General features: G+C 33.4%; 1 protein-coding gene across 2 annotated transcripts in view; it reads right to left on the reverse strand.

The window, feature by feature from the left end:
• Positions 1 to 10902, reverse strand: part of LOC108739778 (calcium/calmodulin-dependent protein kinase kinase 2) — a 159186-nt gene that overhangs the window by 83315 nt on the left and 64969 nt on the right. For both annotated transcript variants that reach the window (XM_025979790.1, XM_018473836.1), the window contains exon 3: positions 1513 to 1566. In XM_025979790.1, the coding sequence (XP_025835575.1) occupies positions 1513 to 1566 (54 nt within the window). The remainder of the gene's footprint in view (positions 1 to 1512; positions 1567 to 10902) is intronic.

The raw sequence follows: 10902 nt of genomic DNA on the forward strand, positions 1-10902 counted from the left end.
TATTGACAATATCTATTACAATTCACAATATTACAAATTCCATACAATAACACATCTCTGTTCTGTGCTAATTATATCCGGTTTTGTGTCCACAAGCTAAACAGCGCTGTAATAGATTAAAAAAAAAGTGATTTTGATATGAGAAACTGAGAACGTGCAAAACCATAAAAAAAGTGTGAAAACGACGAACTACTAGTATTGGAAAGTAGTGGCAGTCAGACGCAAGAACAATTGGAATAACAATCAAATGTGTCTCAAAAATGTATTTTCTACCGTTTACAAGTCACGGGAAAGATTCTAAAGGTGATACGATTAGACAAAATTGAAAGGCAGCAGAAACACCTAACAAGCACGCGTAAACCTGCTCGTCGGAGTGCAGGAGAAATTGATATATGATATACTTCTAAAGAATTCTAAAGAAAATCATGTCAGTTCTGGCAAACCGGCCACATCAACCGCAAAGCCAAATCACATCGGGAAGAATACGATGCTACAATATGTGCTTTATGGGATAAGCGTGGTTGAATCTGGTATGAGATTCTAACACCAGGTGAAATTATTGCTATTAAATTCTATCGACAACAATAAATGAAATTGAACCGAGATTTACTCTAAAACCGCTCGGATTATCGAATGAGGACACAAATTGATTTTCCTTTATAACACACCCAGGAAATCGTGCCAAGAAAAAGGTAGAGGTGCATAACTGAGGAGCACTTCTCTGTAAAACATAATCACCAGGCTTGGTTCTATTTGCTTCCCACTTCTTTTCACCAATGGGATTTAAGCGTGACTTTTTTAATAAAAATAGAGTGGTAGTTTCATTGGTGTACTGCTATGTAAATTAGACAAATAAACATAATCTAGATATTTAAAGCTATTTGGAGATTGATTGTCAATAATATAATATGTAAAAGTATTAAATATAAGTTCAAACACAATAACATTAACAGTAAATTTGCAGCAGCTATTAATTATAATTCTTATTCAATTCAATTCCTTAAAAAATACACCTTCTGTTTCAATATAACTTCATGGCTTATAAGTCTATCGGTTAATATTTTTATTGTAGATAAGATGTTTGATTTTGTTATATATAAATATATAATGCTTATTCTGGATCTTAAATTTAACAATAAGTTAATCCTTGTAACGGTTTCAACTTTTCTCCGCTAGAGGGTTGAACGTTTGTGTACATTTTACTCATATTAAATGATGACAACATGACATTTGCGAGAATTGTTGTATATTTGATAGGAGTTATTGGTTTCTTGGGTATTATCAATGAAGTTATAAAAAAGGTTTTCTATTGTTGGTAGAAATGAATGACAAAACAATCACCGCGCGATGAAATGAGCTAGTGAAAACCGTTTTTGCAGCGAAAGTTCGTCAACGGAGGCGCTGGATGGGTTTTTGCTTCGCTTACGAAGCATTTCGAAAAGTTCGCAACAAAAGCGAAAATCGATAACGATTTATCATTTTCATAAAAAAAAATGCAAAAAGCACACTTACGTAATGCGTATCGTCTTCCTCGTTGTACGCAAGTTTAACAATCCCGTATGATCCCTGAAACAAAACAATGGAATATTAACAACACAAACCAAAAAACGAACAAATCGGTTGCAACATACTCAAGATTCAGTAAGGAAGATGCAGTTATAATAAATTCTCATAAATAAATTACATAAACTATAGAGTAAAGTATCTACTATCCGTTAAAGCTCTTACGACAGTTGGCAATGAGCAAGGTACTGGGAAGAAGTACTAACGAACAAGTTGTGTAAATTGCAACCAGAAATCCTCGAACACATTTTTGTGAGATGTGGAACAACGAATAATGATGCAAAAAAAAAATGAGAAATTTAATGGAAGGAGAGGATAGTCTAAAAATGATGACAGATATGTTAAGGAGGTGAAAAATAGTTCAAAAGGAAGAAGAATAAAATTGTTTAGTTTATACAATTCATATGTAGGTATAAAATAGGTAGATGTAAATACACCGTGTACATTTACAAGATATTTTTAATAGTGTTATCTTATCTACTTTGGTTTACATAAATGCATATTGTTCTGAAATTTATCAATATTAAACTGAAAAACACTTATATCGAGACACCTATTTAATATTTTCAAAAAAGGCTATAATGTTAACAAATGAACAAAACAATGAAGAAGTATAGAATGGTAAAAAAGTATATCTAATATGAAGAAAATGAGTAGTAGTAAAAGTAGTCAAGAAGTAAATTACAGTACGTTTTAGAAAAAGTAAAATAAAAAGAGAATATGTGGTGGAAGCTTTTAAAATTAATGGAAAAGTCAAATTAGAATCAAAAAGGTACATTTAGAAAAAGAGGAAAATATGTAGAGGTCTTACAGGAAGATCCTTAGAAATGAAAAAGAGTACAAGAGTAAATAAATGGAAAAAGGAATTCAGAATATAGATGAATTGCCAAAACTTAAGTGAATGAATAGTAGTAGCTTTAGAAATATATTACGCTAATAAATTAAGGTGAATAAATTGTAAAATTTTGTAACACGAAAGTTACAAGCTACAGGTTACCACATCTATATATATAAAAGAAAGTCGTGTTAGTTACTTCACTTATAACTCAAGAACGGCTGAACCGATTTGGCTGAAAATTGATGGGGAGGTATCTTACAACCGGGAGAAGGACATAGGATACTTTTTATCACTTTCCACGAGAAAAATGTGGTATATGTAAACGCAACTGACATGGAATGACAAAACGAAATTGACAGCAAAACAAAAAATTTATCAGTCAAAACATCAGTCTAGCCTTTCATTTGTTAAGATTGCATGTTTGTTTTTGGTTCGATTTACTTGAAATTGATTAAAAAATTCAATCTCTGTTGGGGGGGATGAGTGGTGAAGAGGAGTTGCAATGTTTAAATNGAAACATGGACAGTGGGAGCGGCGGAAAAGAAAAGGTTAGAAGCGTTCGAAATGTGGTGTTATAGGCGGATGATGAGGATATCGTGGGTAGAAAAGGTTAGAAATGAAGAGGTATTGGAAAGAATAGGAGAACAGAGGACTCTATGGAAGTCAATAAAAAATAGGCGAGATAGGTTGGTAGGACACCTTCTTAGGCGTGAAGGTCTAGTCAGAGACATATTAGAGGCAGAAACAGGAGTTAGGAAAGGTTAGAGGTAGACCTAGATTAGATTACTGTTAGCAAATAGTTAAGGATGTGGGCTGTTCTAGTTTGAGGGAAATGCGAAGTTTAGCTCAGGATAGGAAAGAGTGGAGGTACCTGTCCAACCAGTCGTAGGACTGATGACTTTATGATGATGATGATGATGATGTAAGTATTATGAACACAAAAAAATTGTTGTTGAAGACGCGAAGGATACACGTCGTGCGGATTTCCGCTACATCAATAGTGTCTATTAAGAAAAGTAACATTCGTCTTCTATGAAATCAACAATTATCTCTTCTACAGTCGTCATATGGTTTAGTCCCGTAAACAAGTACCATGTTTCATGTCATATCATTGTAGCAACAACTGTTCTATAGTGAAATACTGACCTACTCCAATTATTGATGCTGTATTGCTGAATTATTTATTACGTATATTAAACTGTACATCGATTGACTAAATACAAGATTAAATCGTTAAAAAGATAGATAGATACTATTGACTATAACATAACTATTTTGAATCATACTTAATCTAATCTCATCATCATCATAAGGTCGTCAGTCCTAAGACTGTTTGGACACGCACCTCCACTCTTTTTTATCCTGAACTAATCTTCGCATTTCCTCTAAACTAGAACAACCCATATCCTTAACTATTTGCGAACAAGTATCTAGGTCTACCTCTACCCCTCCTAACTTCCGTTTCTGTCTCTAATATGTCTCTGAATAGACCTACTAACCTATCTCGCTTATTTCTTTTTGACTTCCATAGAATCCTCTGTTCTCTTACTCTTTCCAATACCTCTTCATTTCTTACCAACTCTATCCACGGTATCCTCATCATTTGCCGATAACATCACGTTTCGAACGCTTCTAACCTTTTGTTTTCCGCCGTGCTCCAAACATACAATCTTTTTCGAATTTCTAAGTTAACAGTTCGCGAGCATAGAAGTGACTTCTTTTTATTGAAGGCGACTGGACCCTGCGCTATCCTCTACTTTATATCCCTACTAATTTCTTTTCTTCTAATTTTTCGTCTCCTATGCAATTACCAGCTGATTGAATGCGGCGTTGCACTGGCGTATTTCTTTGCGTTGTTGACCCTTCAATTACGTTTTTCTCACTCTATCAATCCGCTTTTCGTCACAAGAGAGATCGCGAAATTATATAGCGAACGATTTATGAATTTTAAGCATTGACGTTAATATTAAATAAATGCTGACTTGACATTAAACTTCCATAAAAATGCGGAGTTTACGCATAATGCTGTTTATTAATGAATAATTACAGTAGTATGCATGTAAATTTAAACTGACTTGTTAAGAAATTTTTCAGTATTCGATTCGATCTTAAGAAAATTTTCGACCGATATGATCTGGAGATGTTTTCGCGTACGTAACCACGACTCTCATTTATCGGAAAAAGAGGTTCCTTCATATGTTAAGTTTCATTCCTTTTGTTGAGGACGCTCGGAAGTTTTTTGCCTCAAACTCGCGAATCATAATGCTAAGAACACCTGAGATATTTACGAAAATACGCGAGGTTTGTGAATTTCTTTATAGAATCAATATACATCTTACTGGAATTACCTCTTTAATAATTTAATTCCAAATTCCAGAGTTTCTGAATAGGACCATGAAGACGATGATTTGCTTACTACATAGACACTAATGAACTTTGTTGGACGGCTACTGTTTTCCTTTTCCCATGCTAGGTATCTGCAGCAGTGCACTTTCAAAATTCAATTATGTATCTGAGAATCTCAAAAGAAACCTGACGGATGAGGTACGTTAATAGGCTTTTAAAAAATTAAAATAAACAAGTACTTTATTTTATTATTTGACTGTGTGAATGCTTGTATGGTCATTGTTTACTGTAGAAACTTCTTCCGAGTTCCGTTATGGTCGGCTAATTTTTTTAACGTTTCGCTGTTCATGCTGTTGGATTCTTCAGAAAGAATCTAATGACTGTCAGAAGAAGTTTCCACTTTAATTGACTCTTACTAGGTGCAAATATGATTTAGACAATTGTGGTAAGAAAAAACACAAATGTGTAATAAATAAGATAAAATGTAATAGTAAATGTCATTCAAGTAATTTTTATCGCAATAAATAACAAAATAAATGTTAATTCTATAATACATTATTTGTTAATCGTTTATGTTCCATTGGGCATTGGCTTATGACGTATACAGACATTTCGGAATGAGTCCAAATCATATTATCCAGATGCCGAAATGTATCGCTGTTCTTTCATTCACACGCGAGGGAACATTCATCACATACGTAATTTTAATAAATTAGCACACAGATCTTCTAGTTGTACATCTCATGCGCCTAATAGATTAAAACATTTTCTTTTAAACACAATTTTCCTATTTTTTACCATTGTAATAGCTCCTTCTGTAGTTGTGTCATTTCACTTTATTCAATTCAACATACAAACTAAAACATTAACAACAATTCAAAAATACTTCCTCCTCTATAATACCCTCCACTCGTTTAAATACGGATGAATTTCCAGTTGTGTTAAGTTCCATTAACATCAGAATTTTCTGTTTCTCAATACTGAATAACTATTGAATTTTTTCAATTTCGGTAAGAGTGAATTGCATGTAGTAGCAAACATTCCGTTTGTGTTTGTTTTTATGTTAAATTAAGCTTTGAGAACTTTGATTATTTTTTTTTTTCGAATCAGCAGCAATAAGAGACTTCTATTAAGCATTCTTTCACGGGTTCTTTTGAAATCAGTTTTAAATGTTCTTCCACTGTCTTAGTCACAAAATAATTCGCTCAAGTGAAATTTTCCCTACATTATATCTATTTAAATTGCACTCTTTGAGATCTTCATTGCATACCAGTCAAACTGATTGTTTATACACACTAAGGAATCATTATTCTATTCAACTTTCCTAGACGATATTGTGCTATACGTTTCATTAAATTTTTCCAAACTACTAAAGCAGTAATGCAATATTTAGGTTGTTTGGCTTGATTTTATTGTTGTCATACTTGTCCATGTCATTACATAATCAAACCTTAAACTGTAAACCAGGAGGTAAGATAATTTTTTAATCATTATTTACAAAACCTAATTAAGATACTCGTACCAGTGCTTCAGAAATAATCGCATGATTCATCCTAAATTCTAATGCGTGACTTAATTGTACAAAAATTGTAAATAAATTTACAATTTACTACTTTAAGTGGCACCTAAACCCATGTAAATCAGAGAAATCATATTCAGATTATATCTTTGCAAAGTTTTGTCAATTCAAGATAACTTAAACTTAGGAATATGAAAAACTACCAGGCTGCAGCATTGCAGGGTCGTAATTCTTATTATACTCAACAGATGGCAGCACGTTATTTACCTAATTCTATCTTCCATCTATAAATTGTAAAAGTGACTGCCCTCGTTGACATTTCAACACCTCAATGTATTTGTAATTCTCAATTACAAATTCCGATTAAAGGTCAATCTACGTAGTTGTACTAATTTTCTTTACAAACGTCCCTTCGCTAGGAGTAGGTAGAACATTTATTTAATTAACTAACTATCTAATTATCATATTGGATGGGAAAGTTAGGAAACAACTCCAACACACGACGACCTTTAGACCCGAATCAAAACAGCATCAGTTCACCTACTAGCCGCGAAAGCCTTTACCAATTTGTTCAGAGGAATTATAGGTATATTTACCAATTATAGCCTTGATAAAGTATTTACACCGAAACGTGATCTATTCAAGAAATAAACTGTTTTTACTGGTATCTGATTTTGATTCTACCCTATACTCGTTAGGTAATGCAGACAAAAGCATTTTAAATGATCCGGACAAATCTAAGTACATTTTTAATAAAACTAGACAACATAATTTTTTAAATAGAAAATTTTCTTGAACTCACATTAAAATAATAGAAATAGGTATGGGATCTACACTAGATGAGGATTTTATTTGAACGTAAAAATAAGACGAAGTAGATTAAATGTTTTCACTCGGGTGAATTTTTTCGTAATACGCTCGTGCGATTTCTTCTATAACATCTTTAATCCGCTCCTAATGGATCTGCCGCTCTTTCAGGAAATTGAAGCTTACCAAATGTATTGCTATATTTAACGATAAATTACGGAAAGGAAAGGTAGCGGTTTTCAAAGGAACCTTGCAGTCCTCATGGAATAATAAAAATATCGGTAAAAGGAAGGATAGTAGAATCAATGAAACTAATAAACGGGTTGTTTCTAGATTAAATGTGCAATAAACATTTCCATTTCAGAAGTACGAATCTGTTTTCTTGAAGTTATGTTGCTTTTGGCACATTGAGTGTAACATTTTAGCACTCAACGAAAGTTACGTCGTAGCATGCGATGGAAACCGCGGCGTAGCTAAATCGAACGTGGACGACGCCGACAGCGAAATCCGCTTTGTGAGGACTTTTTCATGTCTTGGTTAGGAAAAGTACTAAAAACTTGAACTCTACAAAACGTTACGTTATGGCTGATATGTAAGCAGAACTAAACGAGTCTGGGAAACCCATAATCTCTTAAGTTTCTGGCCTGGATTCGAGTCCATTGGCCAAGGAACCCCATAACTCTTATTATTGCCAGACGACTTTGGATAAATTCAACTGACTAGTGTGACGTCCAACATTCCCGGTTGTCCGTTACAACTGGCAGTAATAGACATCCGTTATGTTCACATATTTTTTTACTTGTTAATGTCATAATAAGACGTCGGTGCTGAAGTATCTGGAATAGAATTAGATATAACTTCTACTTTTTTAATACAACGTTCAAGTCAAAATTTTTAAACTATGTTCCACGAAACACCAGTGTTCCCCTTAACCTAAATAGCTCTTCCGGGACAATTTAAGAAATGTAAAATCAGTATCACTTCAATACAGATTATTTATTTATTATGTGTAAGTATGGAAGTTAGGAGGGGTAAAGGTGGCCTGGATTAGATTACTGTTTGCAAATAGTTAAGGATATGGGTTGTTCCACTTTTAGGTAAATGTGAAGATTAGCTCAGGATAGGAAAGAGTGGAGGTACGTGTCCAACCAGTCTTAGGACTGACGATCTTATGATGATGATGATGTGTAAGTATTTATACTGAAGTGAGATTGCTATCCAGAGAAAAGATTTTATGAGCTCCGAAATGAGTTATTGGTCATGAAAGAACAAAATAAGTAATTCATGACAAAATTTTGTTAAAATTTTAGCAAATTCTTAATGGCTGATAAAATGTGCATACCTGGCAGATATTTTTAGCAATGTGTCTTTTGATAAAAAATGCAATTATGGATTTCATCAGCTGAATCCCAGAATTTTGCTTGTTTTCTTGTTTTATTGTGAAAGTAGACGCAGAAGTTTCAAAAAAATTTTATTTGAAAACAACTCATTTGCAATTTTTTCCGAAAGCTGTAAAAAACGATTTTTCAGTTAAGAATCCATTTTCAGTGATAACTGAACTAGTAGACTTAAGCGCAAGTGACTAAATATGTAACTGAAAACCGAAAAAGAAAACTGAGGAAGTTACTCCGGTCCCGAACACTTTCTGTCCTTGTTATATAGGTAAGTATTTCCCATACTGGATTGTAAGAACATACATAGGTTAAAAAATTTCAACTTAAGTCTAACTTCTGTGGTCCTTTCAGTTTTTGACTTATGGAATTGAACGGATTCACGTTTCCTAACCATTCTTTTTTTCCCTCATTCTCTCACCACGTGCAGTTTTCTGGTTACACTTTCCATCCCCATGACAGGTACTCGTCATGTGGACAATACGTTGTTTACTTGGACTTGGGTTTCCTTGAATTTTACAATATCTTGGAGAAGTAAGGTTTTCAACACGTACGTTCCCTAGTTATAAATTCCCCATACATATGATGTTTTCCGAAGCATACAAAGGTTTTCAATTTTCAATTTAGATTGAGCTACTGTGGCCATTTCAGTTTTTGACATACGTCATGAACGTAATCACACATTCCAGTTCCTGTTTTCTTCTCCGCTCTCACATTTTCGTAACTTATTAATTAACCATTTTTAATAATAATGAACCCGTCTTGTGTGAAAGATGCTCAAGCATAAGTACGTCCTTTTTGTTTTAATTAAAATGTAATTGATTTAATTAGTGATTTCTATTTGAAACAAAAATACAAAGATTCGCTTTTAAATGATTTTTGAACGGGTTTATCAGAAGGGTATCCCAATTTTTTAAACTATATTTGTTTTACTTCCGCTTTCTACATCCTATTTAAACAAGGTGTTCCACCTAAGGCAGTTTCGTCCAAAATTCTGTTATACTTTTAATCAAAAAAATGTTTTTATAAAAGTGGTTTGGAATCATACTGTCTATATACAGAAAATATTTTCAGTCATACAGGGTGGTCCATTGCCTCTGGCCAATACATAACTTTATTGTATTAAATCGAATACCCTGTAGTTTTTAAATTTTCGGTTTGTTTGTTTAATTTTAAGACGACTTTATTAACAGTTCCCTGTACCTATCTCTAGTAGTTTTGAGATATTCAACTGTTTTTGAAAAAATCACAATTTCACCTGTTTAAATGAGACCAAATAGACAGTTCGTTTTTGCAGGAATTACCTTATCCTTTTTGCTATGGAAAAATATGTACCTTATTCAGAGCGAGGCTTTTAATTTCGCATCGAACAGTATATTTAGTATGGGTCATTCCATTTGAAAAAAAAAAGTTATTTGTCTTGTCAAAAATACCTTTCGATAGTTCCAGCTCTAAATAACGTAAACACTTTCCCCTTAGCAAAAACAGATACTGTAATTGGTGCTAAAAAGACGTGTCTAAACCACAGGTTTTTAGCTTTAATGGTTTAGATGCTGTTTAGTCTCACTGAAGCGGCTGAAATCGGATTTTTTTTCAAAAACAGTTGAATATCTCAAAAACTTCTAGAGATAGGTACAGGGATTTGTCAGCAAAGTCGTCCTAAAATTAAACAAAGAACCCAAAAATATAAAAATGTACAGGATATTCCATTTAAAATAATGATATTAGGTACCGCCCAGAAGTAATGGATCACCCTGTATGACGGAAAATGTTTTATATATAGACCATATGATTCCAAACCACTTTTCATAAAAGCAATGTTTTTATTGAAAGTATAATAATAACAACATTGGTTATATCGGTAACTCTGATGTAACGTCAATTTTTAATAGTTCTGCAAATTTGCCGGAATATTTTTATTGCTACAAATCCTTGAAACAATGGTATTATTGCCGGTACTTCCGCCCGTCGACACTTCACCTGACAAAATAAAACGTTGCCCACTCTCAATTGTTTTCATTGGCATTTATTGCAATTACGATATTGACCGCATATGTAGTGCAAACACGTTTCGTAAATTGTTCAATTCGTTTTAGAAATCCGTATACCTTATATACTTCAGTTATATTCTGCTGGATGGGTAGACTAAATTTTGTAAGAAATTCTAATGGACGCATTTTGGCGCTGCATGGGATTTCGACAAAATAGACTTCAAGAAGATCGAAGACCTCCTAGGAACAAAGACGTGAGCCGGATCTCCCCTTCGCTATATCCCAATTATTTCGCCACTAGATAATAGAGCCTTTAGAGCTCTTGTTTTGCTATGAAATTTTCGTATCATGTGTTTTCAAAGATTTATATAATTTTAGACCATGTTGAGTTGACCTTGTTATTTTTATGTATGTTGGAAATACATCAAACCGGACTTTTCTTAAACA

This window comes from Agrilus planipennis, unplaced genomic scaffold (assembly GCF_000699045.2).
Source record: "Agrilus planipennis isolate EAB-ADULT unplaced genomic scaffold, Apla_2.0 scaffold233, whole genome shotgun sequence".
NCBI lineage: Eukaryota > Metazoa > Arthropoda > Insecta > Coleoptera > Buprestidae > Agrilus > Agrilus planipennis.